This window comes from Artemia sp. Qi Xiang Cuo, chromosome 1 (assembly GCF_049724085.1).
Source record: "Artemia sp. Qi Xiang Cuo chromosome 1, ASM4972408v1, whole genome shotgun sequence".
NCBI classification, from domain to species: Eukaryota; Metazoa; Arthropoda; class Branchiopoda; order Anostraca; family Artemiidae; genus Artemia; species Artemia sp. Qi Xiang Cuo.
This window is the reverse complement of record NC_142794.1, coordinates 14,404,836-14,419,763: the sequence shown is the minus strand read 5'-3', so window position 1 is coordinate 14,419,763 and position 14,928 is coordinate 14,404,836. Positions and strand designations below refer to the sequence as shown.

At 36.5% G+C, this 14,928-nt stretch overlaps 1 protein-coding gene across 6 annotated transcripts in view; it reads left to right on the top strand.

Annotated features, from left to right (window-relative positions):
- LOC148956034 (rho family-interacting cell polarization regulator 2-like) overlaps nucleotides 1–14,928 on the top strand; it is a 162,543-nt gene that overhangs the window by 46,798 nt on the left and 100,817 nt on the right. For 5 of the 6 annotated variants that reach the window (XM_089090365.1, XM_089090434.1, XM_089090580.1 and 2 more), the window contains exon 3: nucleotides 10,762–11,065. In XM_089090365.1, the coding sequence (XP_088946491.1) occupies nucleotides 10,762–11,065 (304 nt within the window). Of the gene's footprint in view, nucleotides 1–6,761; nucleotides 6,990–10,761; nucleotides 11,066–14,928 lie in introns of those variants that run through there. The other variant, XM_089090662.1, reaches the window with a different exon arrangement.

Below are 14,928 nucleotides of genomic sequence, written 5' to 3'. Positions count from 1 at the left end.
CTAAAATAGTACTTGCGCACTATAGGTGGCAATCATGGCTATGATAGATTAGAGGGTTTAAACTGCGCATATATCACATATCGCATAAGGTCTGACCTGATGTGTGCTTATAGTAATCTTGTTTGAGGTGAAGCAATAGACAAAAAATAATATAAATACTTATTATATATTATATACTAGTATTTATATGAAACAAGTAATCTAAAAAAAACAGTGTTCTTGGAGTTAAAGAAAGAAAAAAACCTGAATTATTTTGGGAAATCAAAGGGATGAATCCGCTTCTTCGAGTGCAGCAAACTACCACAAATTTGTTAAGTACCACATACAGTAGCAAACTTTCTCTACAGCTTCAAGGAAAGAGTTACTATCTTCCATTCCTTCCACAGGTATACACAAGCAGTTGTTTAATAGTTTCAGTTTTGAATATGGGCTTAAATTCTCCTACGTAAAATGATAACAAGCAAAGGTGGAACTTTACAGTTACGGATACCTTAAAAAATTGGTTACACCTTAGAAACTCAAAAAAATTGAAATTCATTTGTTTTCATGAATACACCTTTTAAAACAACCTATAAGGCTCAGATCAATTAAGAATGCACATTACATTATAAATATATAGTATATTTTGATGAAATAGGGGAATCATCTCCCAAATTCTTGTTTATTTTTAATAGTTGACTGCAAGCAGTAGTTTCAGCTGCGTTATTTCAATGTTTGTTTGGGTAAAGTTTAAAATACCGTCAACATTTAAACAAGAAATATATTTGATGGGAAAACACCTCTTATACTTCTTAAGATTTTTTGTCATTGAAAAAATAAACTCAAGGATTTTATTTATTATGGTGAAAGAACTCAATAAATATTTCTATTGGACAAGGCATAAATTTCTAAGAAGGGTCTTGCCACTACTCATCCCAATATCCTAAACCAAAACTCTGTATGCAAAATTAAATTTAAATTAAGGGGCGTACAACAATGTCTGGCTATGGTCTTGGTAGCTGGTTTGCTAGGTTATTTCGTTCTGCATTACCCCTTGCAAGAAAATATCTTGTACCTGCTGCATCAAATTTCGCTACCTCACCACTATGGGACCGGGGTCGGGTAAAAATTTCAACGAGTGTTGAGGCTCTTGCTGGACGGCTCTCTTCAGAAAGAGCCGATTATGAGCAATTAAAATCTCAGAACAATGTGACGGGATTGTAAAGCATGCGTGCGCGACATTCACTCATCAGTCTCTACCCAGGTGGGAAGCGAAGGACATCAACAAGGAATTCGAGCAATATAACGAATAAGACCAATAAGAAGAAAAAGAAAAGGATTGTTAGATCAAAGAATGATTTCTTCTCTTAAGATGACTAATCTCCCCCACAAGGAATCACATCCATCAATCAGTTTTTCGTTGAGTCTATTCAATGCTGATAATTTAGATGTTGGTGCCAAGTATGGCTACTATGAAAAATTTGATCCCAAGCAACACCTGTTACAGAATATACACTTTCAAATATTTTCCAATGAATACTATTTCATTGATTCGTCATCAACATTTATTGATTTAAATGTTGCGGTGAAGAAAAAGTCAGATAATACAACTCCAACTGCTGCCGATGGTCTGTCCTACGAAAACTGTATTCTACAAAACCTGTTCAAACAAATTAATGTAGGCCTATTTATTAATGGAACATTGGTGAGCACTAGCAATAATTTATTCAACTATGCAAGCTACATACAATTTATGATGATGACACCAATGTCATATAAGGAGTTGAGAGGACAGTCATTGGGCTATGAATATCGATCAGGTGTTGATACTGACGGTGAGTTGACTACTGCAGTGACCCAGGAGTATCATTTAGTTGGAAAACTAAATCATGAGATATTCAATATATCCCAATGGTGACCCCCCCCCCAATGTTGAGATTGACATAAAGCTGCACCTAGCCCCATCGAATTTCATTTTGAGAAAACACTTTTTGCTGTACCCGATGCAAATGTCATTATCACATCGACAATCCTTCATGTCCAAAAACAAGAGGTTATGAGCTCCGTTGCACTGGCAGTGGAAAAGCTAAGAGCCAATGGCAACAACATTAAACTTCTTCTCCCCCATACGATCACCAATCAACGTCACATTGCCACTGGCTCTCGTGCTTTGCCACCGGCTTATACCGATTCATCAATTATCAATAGAAAAATACTATCAAAAATCGCTTTGGTCTTTATGAAGAGGGGCAGTGCCGTTGGGTCCTGGACTGCATTCTCCTATGATTTTAATTTTTTCGGTCTATCTAGTCTTGTGTGCAAAGTGAATGGTATTCACCTGTAAACTGTATCATTTGACAAAAAAATCCTATAGAACTCTGTATGAGTTGACCATGCAATCCCTAGATCATGACTCCCAACTATTTGATAATGGAATAAACGATTCAATGTTTTAAAAAAATCATGGTGCAATTGTTTTGGACCTGTCTGGTACCCAGGATATGAGCATAGTACGAACGGGGAATGTACGTTTAGAGTGCACATTTGCCAATGCTTTGACTGAGAGTATCACACTAATATCATTGAGTCAATTTGAAACCTATTGGGAAATCACACCCGACGGCAGTGTTCCACTAGACCTAGCCGGTTAGGATTCTTTCCAATCATACCGGGATATGTACTCTCCCACTGATTACATTTATCATAATGACAATTGGAGCATAGGTGACCTATAGGATGAGAGTCACACACCTCTTTAAGACAGGAATTACAACCTTTAATTTGTACAGCATATTCTCTATGCAATTTACACGGGTTGTATAATCTACACTTTTCATCATACTCATCAATCATTGTGCAACTCTCACATGATGAACAGCTGTCCAGTGAGTACATACATAAAGGACATGTATGGAACATTTTGTCATGTGTTGACACTCTCACTGCCACAATGAAACTGAGCTAGCAACAAAAAAATTGACTGAGAGAGAGAGAGAGAGAGGAGTAAATCATCCTTGAGCACCATCTATCTAATGAAAAAAAGTCCTAAATATCTAAACTACTGTGTAAAAGCAGATCAACACTATCATATTGCCTTCTCGTGATCAAAATATCAATAAATTGTGTAAATTCATTTGGACCACGATGTAGAAGCTTCATACAAAAGTCTAATGATGGAGAATCAGTTTTCATTATATCGACAATAATTCCCCGATAAAACAACGTACATTGAATATAAAAACATTTAAAATTATTATCTATAACCAATTAGTCTTCAATATTAAAAATAGGCCTAATTATACACTCTTAACTGAAACTGTCCATTTTTTTTTAGGAATAACTCTCTCTCACACTCTAATTCAGACTAAACAGAATTTCTTTTTTCTACTCTACGGGATATACGCATGTATACTCTAGAAAAAAAAATACCATTGATTTCGAAACAGTTTTTATTGAACATAAATAAAATAATGATATTCACTGATGCATTTTGTTATCATCAATATATTTTTATAGGACATCTAATGCTGACCGAAGTTTATTTATATGGAGAATATTTACTTTTCCAGCAAAACATAGCTGCTCCTCCTGCTTAAATTTGCTTAATGATATCACGTATCTAGCATACATAATGTCCCATTCAAGACATAGTCTACAACCAGCAGTGATTTCCACAGCCACATTGGGTACTCGTATATCGTTGCTTCTGCTGCTGTCGGTTCCATCATTAATCTCCAATAATGTCAATGCACCACTCATTTTTTTTTAGTCATTAATATCCCTGCAAATAAAACCTATTTTCTCTTAATTCAATTCTCTTACTAATATGAATTGTAAAGAAAACTATTCCTTTTATTCAAATCCTAATCACCAATCAAGTTATACTCGTTCCTCTTGACAAAGATGTAATGACCTGTAGAATAGGACTACCAGAAAAAAAAACCTGTTTGGTACGGGGGCGTCGTAGAATAACATGATATTTCCTATATGTCTGAGCTTTGAATCTCTTTGAAAAGGCATATACAAGGCCCAGAATAACATAGAAATTGCTATATGTCTCGTAGAAGTATTTGCTATATGTCTCGTAGAAGTATTTGCTATATGTCCCGTAGAAGTATTTGCTATATGTCTCGTAGAAGTATTTGCTATATGTCCCGTAGAAGTATTTGCTATATGTCCCGTAGAAGTATTTGCTATATGTCTCCTAGAATTCATTATTTGCATTCTACTATGAGGGGGGTTGTCCCCTCCTCAACGCCTCGCCCTTTACGCCAAAGTTTTTTATTACTTTTAAAAAAGCGTCTTATTGTTCTAATTAAATGGCCCTTGTGTTTCAAGAGTCTTCTTAAAGAATCGGGATAAATTTAACCTGACAACTTGGACAAAATTTATTTCAAAGGTTTAAATTTCTTTTATGCGCGTATGTCTCCTATTCTTAAGGTTTAGTTAAATTTAATTTTGCTATTTATCCCCATTTTCCACCTCCATCCCCACGACAACCATTTTCTTCAACATCTCTCTATTAAATAGTCAAACACCTCTACTATCTTGCATCGCGCCGGTTCCCAATTCCTCTCCTACGCTATTATGTTAAAACCTCCTTCATTGCCAAAAATATTGAGGGGATTGGACCTTCATCGAGGGCAGATTTCTAATGAAGATCATTTCTAGGAGGGTGGCTATTGGCGTCAATTCAGATAAATTAGGGGGATGGTATATTATTCAAAATATAGGGAGGGGGTAATTTTTTTCTAATGACAATACCCTAAAAGGTGTTTTCAAAGAAATAGGAGAAGGCTAAAGATCTTGGGGATGGCGAACAGTGCCCTCTCTCCCAAATGAAACACGGAGAAATGTACGGAGACCAAAAATAGAAAAATTGTTGGTGAGGGTTCATGATTTTTCAAAACTTGAGCTCTTTAGTGAAATTTTAGGCGCCTCCCCTCCCACCCTGTGCAGGCTTTCTTATGCAATACAAAAACTTCTTATATCATATAATGAATAGAAGCGTCCAGAATAAAAATCTTTAATTTTACTCCCCGCCGAAAAAATCACACTAGTTTTGCGGTTTCTTCTCTATAGTTCATGCAGTAGATGACTAGGCACAACTACAAACCTGGCAAACATTTTTATTAATTGAATCTCCAGTTTTAAACAAGTGCATCAGCACTTTTTTTTAGATTTCAAGTTCAGGGCTACTTCTTATGACATTTAGTTTCGTGGACCGCTTTGAGGTCTATCTAATCAAGTCAAGACAAAAATATTTGAGCAAATTAAAAAATGACTTAATGAAAATTACACTATCAAGTTCAGCATATCAGAAAATGCTACTGTGGAGTTTTGAAGCTCCTATATTTATTATTTTTTTTTCCAGGGGTCATCGTACCGAACCAATTGTTCTAGAAAATCGGGGATTGGCTCATTTGAACAAAAATTAAATGCTCTTAAAAATATAGTAAATAAAAACATCCAAAAAAATTTATAGAAGCAATTTGTGTGATCGATTTCCTCGCGATATTCGGGAAAAAAATTATCATACACTTATCCACGATATATCCTTCCTTGCGACAGGCAGGATCGAACCTCACACCCGGGTGATTCCAGACGTGGTTTTATCCGCTGCGCTGTCGAAGGTAATCATTCGAAATATTCAGAAGGTACTTGAAATGGATAAGAAACAAGTTGCTCGTCTCTGAGAAACTACTGATACCACCAAAATCATAGAGCTAGATAGCCTATATACCTTACGCAAATATCACCTGGATTATTTTTAATATAGGCTTCCGCTATTTTCGATATTTGGGTTAAAAAACGGACATCTTTCAGTTTCCATTTAGACATCATCCCATTTACCATATATTTATTTACCGTATATCACAAGCTTTATGTATGCTTTTACCTCCGTGTTTTTATTGCTTTAAGCCGAGACTGCGAAAATAAGTCGAGACTGCGAGACTGCGAATATATATATATATATATATATATATATATATATATATATATATATATATATATATATATATATATATATAGTCGTGTAGTATAATTCGTGATAAAATGGAGCTCGGATCGTATTTAGTACGCTTAGTTGCAATAACTATAACGGCCATGTGTGCACACACCTTCTTGGGGTAAGGAAGAGTGTAGCAAGTTTTTAAAAGCAGAAAAGGATAGTAATTTAACTAGAAAAATCAACTACAGTCCGTTGTATTCTGCTTGTTTTTTTTTTTACTTTTAGAATGCTTTAAATGTGTTATTATCACATTAAAATTATGAAAAATATCTTGAAAATTCGGAGGGGAGGGTCAGGCCCGCCCTTTTGTTCACTGCGAGATACCACCAGGGTTGCTGCCCGATCAGAAAAAATCACTAGATTTTAATGATTTTCTTCAGTGATCTATGTGCTGTAATTTATGTGCTGATTTTTACTTTAGGCAACATAAAAAATCACTAGAAATAGTGTTAAATCACTAGAGGTGGCTACCCTGCGTTCCACTAGCAACTATTAAACTTATTTCTCAATGGGCTCTTAAAAAATATAAAAATCCATTTCAGCCAAACACAAGATTTATTTTACACAATGTCAATAACGCCAAACAGGAAATCAACTCCCATTCAAAAGCTGTTTTCAAAATATTTGCATGTGTAAATGCTTGTCGTAACTCTTTTTTCATTGGTAATTCTTTAAGATAATAAACTTTTACTTTCATATATACCTAGAAGGTTCCTTTGCAGAATAAACCAGTCCTGTCGTATCTTACGCCCATTGCTGGACCCTGGGGATGGGCATGGTGAATGTTTCCAGTTGTACCTGACACCTGTATCGAAATGAATTGATGCGACATTTTATTGGCATATTAGAGATGAAGTTAGAAGAGCTTATTTTTAGGAACTCGGTTGAGCTGATGAATGTTGTGATTAAGTGTTTTGGATTCGATGATACTCTCTGGTGGTGAAAGAGGATTTGTTAGTTTCGTTTATTTATGGGATGAGTAAGGTCTAAATCAAAGGTATTTTTCCACTTACTTTTCAGTGGGTCTCGATGTCAACTTTTTGGTAAATGTGCAGAGTAGCGGCTCACCAGAAGGAAATATTCTAAAATAAAAAGAGAGACCTTTTTAGATTGCTAATAAAATTAAAAAAAAGTTTTTTTTAACTAAAAGTAAGGAGGGACATTAAAACGAACAGAAATTATTCTGTATATGAAAGGAGCTGTCCCCTCCTCAACTTTTGCTCTTTACGCTAAAGTTTGACTCTGTCACACAACTTTATTTTTTAAAACAATAAAAACTTCAGCATAAAGAGCGAGGCGTTGATGAGGGGACAGCCCCTTTCATGTATGGAATAATTTCTGTTCGTTATAAGTTTTAATGTTGCTCCTTACTTTCAGTTAAAAACTAACTTGGTTTTTTTTTAATTTATTTTCCGATCGTTTTTTAAATAATGCTGGGAAATCAGGTGCCCCCTTCATAGAAATGTCCCTTACCCCAAGCAAACATCCTTCACTGAAAGATTCTCCCGCGTAACCCACTCCTCCAAACCCCTCTCCCCACCAGAAAAAATCCTTCCTGAAAACGTCTATATACCTCCCAATAACCAATACTATATGTAAACAATGGGCAAAGTTCATAACTTGCAGCCCTTCCCCCTGGAAGTGTGGGGGATTAAGTCATCCTCAAAGACATATTTATTAAATTTTCGACTATGCTGAACAAAACGGATATCTCAAAATTTTAATTGGGTGACTTCGGGAAAAATATGAGCGTGGGAGGGGGCCAAGTTGCCCTCCAATTTTTTTGGCCACTTAAAAAGGGCACTAGAACTTGTAATTTCCGTTCAAATGAGCCCTTTTACGATATTCTAGGACAACTGGATCGATACGATCACCCCTGGGGAAATCAAAAAAAAGAAAGAAATAAACACGCATCAGTGATCTTTCTTCTGACAAAAAATACAAAATTCCACATTTTTGCAGATATGAACTTGAAACTTCTATAGTAAGGTTCTCTGATATGCTGAATCCGATGGTGAGATTTTCATTGAAGTTCTATGACTTTTAGGGGGTGTTTTCCTCTTTTTTCGGCAAATTTTCTCAGACGCGTAACTTTTGATGGTCAAGACTAAACTTGATAAAACTTATATATTTAAAATCAGCATAAAAAATCTGATTCTTCTGATGTGTCTCTTGACATCAAAATTCCGTTTTTTAGAGTTTCGGTTACTATTGAGCCGAGTGACTTCTTACTTACAGTTCGTTACCACGAACTGTTTGATTTTATGGATACTTGCGTGTTATAGCGAACATACTTCGTTTCGGATCTGTAGCCAACGAAACCGGTTTTCTGTGCCACTCGGAGATTATAAGCTTAGTCTGAGCGAGATAAACTACTTTACAGGTATATTTAAATTAAATATTTAGTATATAAAGGTGGTTAGGTTATGTATTTAGTATAATGCGATCTGGGAGACCTGCTTTCCATAATTCTCTGTTGTATTTTCCATAATTTTGTCACTAAACTATTATATTTTCATCAGATTTTGGTTTCACTAGAATTAACCTAACTTCACTTCTTTGGTGCGGTCGGTATAACACCTAAGTACCATTTATGTTCTTTTTTATGGTTAAAGACGTGTTTGTGACATTTTATCCCCCCCCCCTCTCATGGTCTCATATATAGCCCGTTTGTGACATTTTATCCCTCCCCTCTCATGATCTCATATAGTCTATAGCCCGTTTGTGACATTTTATACCTCCCCCTCTCATGGTCTCATATATAGCCCGTTTGTGACATTTTATCCCTCCCCTCTCATGATCTCATATATAGACCGTGTGTGACATTTTATCCCTCTCCCTCTCATGGTCTCATATGTAGCCCGTTTGTGACATTTTATCCCTCCCCTCTCATTGTCTCATATATAGCCCGTTTATGACATTTTATCCCTCTCCCTCTCATGGTCTCATATATAGCCCGTTTGTGACATTTTATCCCTCTCCCTGTCATGGTCTCATATATAGCCCTAGACTACATACAAAACTAGCATAAATTAAAATTAATACCATTAGATTCGATAAATTTTCCGATTAACTCACTAATGAGAAAGCTATGAAAAATGCATGCCTTTAGAATCAGAACTTCATCTTGAATCCAAACATAACATTCATTTGTATATGAAATGACCTTTTCCCCGACCCTCTCAATGTTCAAATATATACCCTGAGTTGTATATACAAGTTCTCCGTAAGTCACTCTTTCTTCAAACTGATTTAACGGTGCGTCAAGAGAATGGAAAATTCATTACACGTAGCCTGTACAATTCAGAGTATATATTTGCTCATCAGAGGGGGGGATAAAGCTAATTTAGGACGCAAATGAATATGATGTTTGGATTCAGCATGAAAGTCTGATTCTAAAGGTTTGTCTGTTTCTTAGCTATCTCATTAGTGAATTAATCGGAAAATTTGCCTTCCTTATTCGCTTCTCCTTGTCAACATAATATTCGTTATCGTGGCAAGGCAACCCGCACCACCCCTCTGATGGACCCATATATAGCTCTATTAATATATTTCTTTGTTTTTTTTTTCCAATGATTGATCCCTTGTAAAATTGGCAACGCTGTGTTAACTTTAAAGATGTCCAATTGAGCCTTAGTGATTGTGTTGATTATTGGATAATATATTTAATGTTTAATATTTTATTTGTAAAATAAGATTTCAAATTTGTTTAAAATATGAATGATAATAAAAGGAAACATGATAATCTGACTAATATAAGCATGTTAGGCCTACATATCGTAAAAAGAGTTTCATCATTATTTATTGGTAGTGTTGTATATAGCCTACGGCAATATATGAAACCATGGGGGGGGACTGGGGATGAATTGTCACAAACACCATTTTTACCATGAAAAAGAACATGTAATTAGCAATATATAATCTGTAATTAGCAATTAGCAATCTTTTTGTCTCAGTATGTTTCCTCAGAATCTTCCGAATGTTTTCTCAGAATCTAAAATCTATAGTTAGCAATTACCAATCTTCTTGTCTCAGAACATGGGCGTAGGCAGCATATTGAGTAGGGGGGCAGTCGATAGTGTGATGGAGGGCCTTTTATCAACTGCTTTTCCAACCATCTGCTTTTACAGCCATATCTAATGTAAATTTGAAGGTCTTGGGGGGCAGCTGCCCCCCTGCCACCCCCTCCCTACGCCCATGTCTCAGAATGTTTCCTTCTGGAGAACTGCTGCTCTACAGATATACCAAATTTTTACAATGTCCGCAATAAAATAGAGTGAACCAACCGACCAACACTGTAGTTTTAACATCATGGTCTTCTAAAAACAATGGACCCTGGGGATGAGCATGCCAATGGGTGCCTGTTGAAGACCAGGGAGAGGTAATATTCCCATAGAAAACAAGAACACATTAAAAATATCATCGGTACCATCTGGCGTTTGGTGTTACTTTATATTTTATCTGTGTATTTTTAAGAAAAATTCATTTAATTGGTATGCTTAGTAAAAATTAGCATAGTAATAACTGTCAGATCTCACTTTCTGAGAGGAAAACAATTACAAAGTTTTGAAAAATGCCAAGAGACATCGAAAGCTAGATGGTAATGTTTTTTTTTTGTCGACACAGGTGCCAGTTTCCACTCTTATAAGTTTTTCATACTCTTTGAATTATGCTTTAATATACGACTACTATTTGGCTATTTACTATTTGGCTAATTATGATTTGGCTTCTTCCTGCCTTTTTAAAAATATATCATTCTTTTCTTGTAGAAACTCCTGGTATGGACGACCTTTAACTTCAGTGTCTAATATGGGATCCGTTAGGTCTATTACATCGCAGATGTCTACTACTCCTATGCCGTCAAGGTCCTCTACATTGACACGACCTCCACCAGGGACAAAATTGAAAATCCCTAGACCACAACAGTGTACTGCCTTATTTGAGGCTTTGCTTGGAGCTTTGCGTGAGTGTATAAGCATTACTGAAAGTGATATTGCTAATTTGAAATTGAGTTTGGATAATGTTCACAACTTATCTGGAACAAGTCAAGGAAAGGCCTACGACCTAGATAAGGTAAAGTTTATTTTCAGATCCTAAAACTTGCAATTTTTCAAGTTGAAAATTTAATTTGCAAGATCAGATGGCTAAATAGTAGGCAAATTTAGATGAAAAAAGCTAAATAATTGCTGAGTAATTGTGATTGCTTTTGTAGTGGTTGGCAGATATGATCTGTCAATTACTTGTGCATAACTTATCTGGAACAAGTCAAGGAAAGGCTCACGACCTAGATAAGGTAGTTTATTTTTAAATGTCTCTTCTAAAATATACCATTTTTCATGCTGAAAATGTACCTTAACTTACTTAATGTACCTCATCTGGGGCCTTAACTTACTTAGAATGCATATCCTGACATACTTTGACTTTAGCGAGGTGTATCGCCCACAGGGCCATATCAAAGATTTTTTTTTGGAGGGGAGGGGGTACAAAAGAATTTAGTTCGGGGGGGGGGGGTTACAAAAAAACTAAAAAATACATCAAAAATTTGTTTATATTCACTTTTGTCGCGTTTTTAACGAATCGGACATTTCGGAGGAGGGGGGTTCAAACCCCAAAATTTCCTTCCCTCCGCTGGATACGGCCTTGAACGCACACTCACCCCTTACATATACATCTTTTTCTTTTTGTGGGTGTCTTCGATTGTAGGAGTGAGTGTGAGAGTAGATATGAATGTTTGGGATCATTTACTGGACAGCCCTGACTATAAATAGATAGGTTATGGATCGTTAAGGAGCACCCTCAGATTTTTTTATTTTCAAAGGGGTTGTAATCTATCGATAAAACGGGGATGGGATTCTAGAGAAGCGCTAAAACTTTCTGGAAATCAAAAAAAATTGTATCCCCTCAGTTGGCATCGATTCGTGTATACTTCGAAGGGGCTTTACTTTGACGCTCGAACTAAACCACAAACTAAACATATCATCTATCCTAGGATCTTCTGTGGGTGCAATCTTTTGAGGGCTCAATATTTCGTCTGTACTTTTCTTGGGCGAAAATTTCAAATCGTTCTGGATACTTCTGCTGTACATTGGTTTTTAGTCACGGCTATAAGCCTCTTTCCTGAGAGAAATTATCTGATGTCCTCCGTCTCTAAGGGTCGGGTATGTATGTACCTACGGATAGCCTACACGCTCACTCTTAAGGATGAATTCAAGTAATAAAAATCGACATAGTTTTATTCGTTTCCTGCTGGTAACGGTTGGGCTACGCCTCCTGCACGTCTCTTTTTACGTCTCTTTCACATATTACTTGTTGGGCCACTTCCTCTGTAAGCACTCCTTTTCCCCCGCGGTCCATTAGCTACAAAGTTGACCTTGTCCTTGTCCTTTACAGCTTCTTAAGCTCCTTTTTTATGTTCGTTTCATTTTTTTTTCATTTTTAGATTTACATAAGTTGCAAATTGCCATATAGCAGGTTCTGCTTCTTTCTTTCTTTTCTTTCCTTTTACTAAAAAGTGGAATGAGGTTGCAAGTTGCCATATAGCAGGTTCTGCTTCTTTCTTTCTTTTCTTTCCTTTTACTAAAAAGTGGAATGAGGTTGCAAGTTGCCATATAGCAGGTTCTGCTTCTTTCTTTCTTTTCTTTCCTTTTACTAAAAAGTGGAATGAGGTTGCAAGTTGCCATATAGCAGGTTCTGCCTCTTTCTTTCTTTTCTTTCCTTTTACTAAAAAGTGGAATGAGGTTGCTTTTTGCCAGCATAGGCCTGAGGCTGAGGCATCACTTGGGTTTATAAAATTGTTCATGAAGTTGATAAACCATATTCCTCATATAGCTTTGTCGGCTTTATTGTAGTAGGAAAGAGGTTGAACTTTTATTTAACTTTTCCAACAAGGCTATCTATGTTACTGGAAAAACTTGCTGTAAAGGCGAAAAACTTCCAGTGATGTCGAAAACGTGAAATTCTTGTGTGACGCGAGAAACTTAGCGATATGAACTTTGTGAAAAGCTTTATTAACTACATTGAGGGCATGGGAGCCCCGGGAGCCCCGCGTAATAGTGATTTCACATTGCAATTCCGTAACGTAAACTAATCAACTGGAAGAATGTAAAATGGGTACTTCTGTTTTATACCGACCACACTGTTGTTTTTGATCAGTTTAAAAGTTTCTCTGTGTCCACTTGAAGATAATCAGCTTAGCCTGAGTGAGATAAACCACTACACCTGTTTTGATGAAAAAGTTTTTTAAATTAATTTCTGATCGTTTTATACTAACATAGTCTTAATTCAGGGAAAAAGAAAATAATAGCTTGGATGTTTTCTTTAAGAATTCATGGTTTGGTCTGCTATTTCTATGCTGAGATAGAAATATTTCTATTTCTTGGATTTCAACAATTTTTAACAACACGCACCCTTTTGAAAATCTTGACACAAATAGTAGTGTTTAATTTAGGCATATACATCCTCTATTTGATCTGATAAACAGGGGTGTCGTTTGGGTGGGGTGGGGGTCAAGGGGGGCAGTCCCCCCAATAATTTGAATAAAACAATTATTATGTAGTCCATGTCCCTTGACTACCCGGATATGGACCCCTCTTGCCCCCTTCCCCCTGATAAAAATGCTGGAGATTCGCCCCTACTGATAAATAAAATTTAATACCATTCCCAAAAAATTATATGTAGGGGAGAGTATTCATACTTGGGACATGCCTAAAAGGACACCCATGCGATCTTGCGTAATTCTTTGCAGTAGGTGACATCTGCAGAAGTTTTAAGTCAAAAGTCAGCATTTTGTCTTAAAGTGGATGTGTCCTAAATTTCAGGTACACTCTCAAAAATATATTGTGAAGTTTTGTGAACTGTTTAGGGAACTATAGGGTTTGAAACGACCATTTACTTTCACTTTCTTATTCATTAGTTCCTCATGAAATAGAATTGGTGGATCAGAAGAGTTCTTTTTTAGATTGAAATTAAATCATTTCACTGACAATGTTTGGTACCAATACTTGGGACTGTCCCAAGTATTGGTACTTGGGACATTTCCTATATATGGCAACTATAAACAGAAATGCAGTAGCCAGGGTTATTTGGCTTTGACATAATAAGATAGATATCTTGACATCTTGGAAGTCCATGAGTTAGCCTATGAGTATGAAAACTAGCCTCTCCAGGGAAACCAGTTTCAACTGCCGCAATGTTAGCATCTTTTTCTCCGAGCTATGTGGTGTTATGGCCAGGTATACTCTATCTCCCCAGAGTATATGGAATATGTATGAGAGTGCCTTGATCACTGTACAAAGGCCAGTCAAGATTGTTGCTGAGATAGGAATATGCCAAGTTGGAAAAGCAACTTCTGCAGATAGAAGGCAGAGTTTAAAAATTCTATCCTATTTTTCAGCCTTTGGAAACCCAATTCTGTCAACACTGGTCTTCCGAAGAAAAAGGCAACAGCAAGGATGACTTTAGGGGCTCCACCTGGTACTGTTTCTTGCTTTAGTGATAGTGGCTGGACTACAGTTTGAGTGTTCATTGATTTTTTTCATTCCTGTATTTTCATTGTACCGCCAAGCAAAGAGAAACCCCAGCTACTTATTATGGATAATCGCAAACCTCATTTATCAGTTGAAGCCATCCAGGTAGCAAAGGACAATCATGTGATCATGTTATCTTTGCCTCCACATGCGTCACACAAACTGCAGCCACTTGATCTTGACGTCTACTACTCTCTGAAATCCCATTATAACAAAGCTATTTCCAGTTTCTCTGTATGATATCTCCCAGTTATCCCCTTTCATTCACCTCATCTGATTTCATGCCCATTTACTGACAACATTTTTGTCAATGGTGAATTTTTGCCGTCAGCTGTAATTGACGTACCATTGGGTGAGCCTGAATCTGATCCAAGAAATGAAGACATGACTTCCTCAAATCCAGAAGATGGG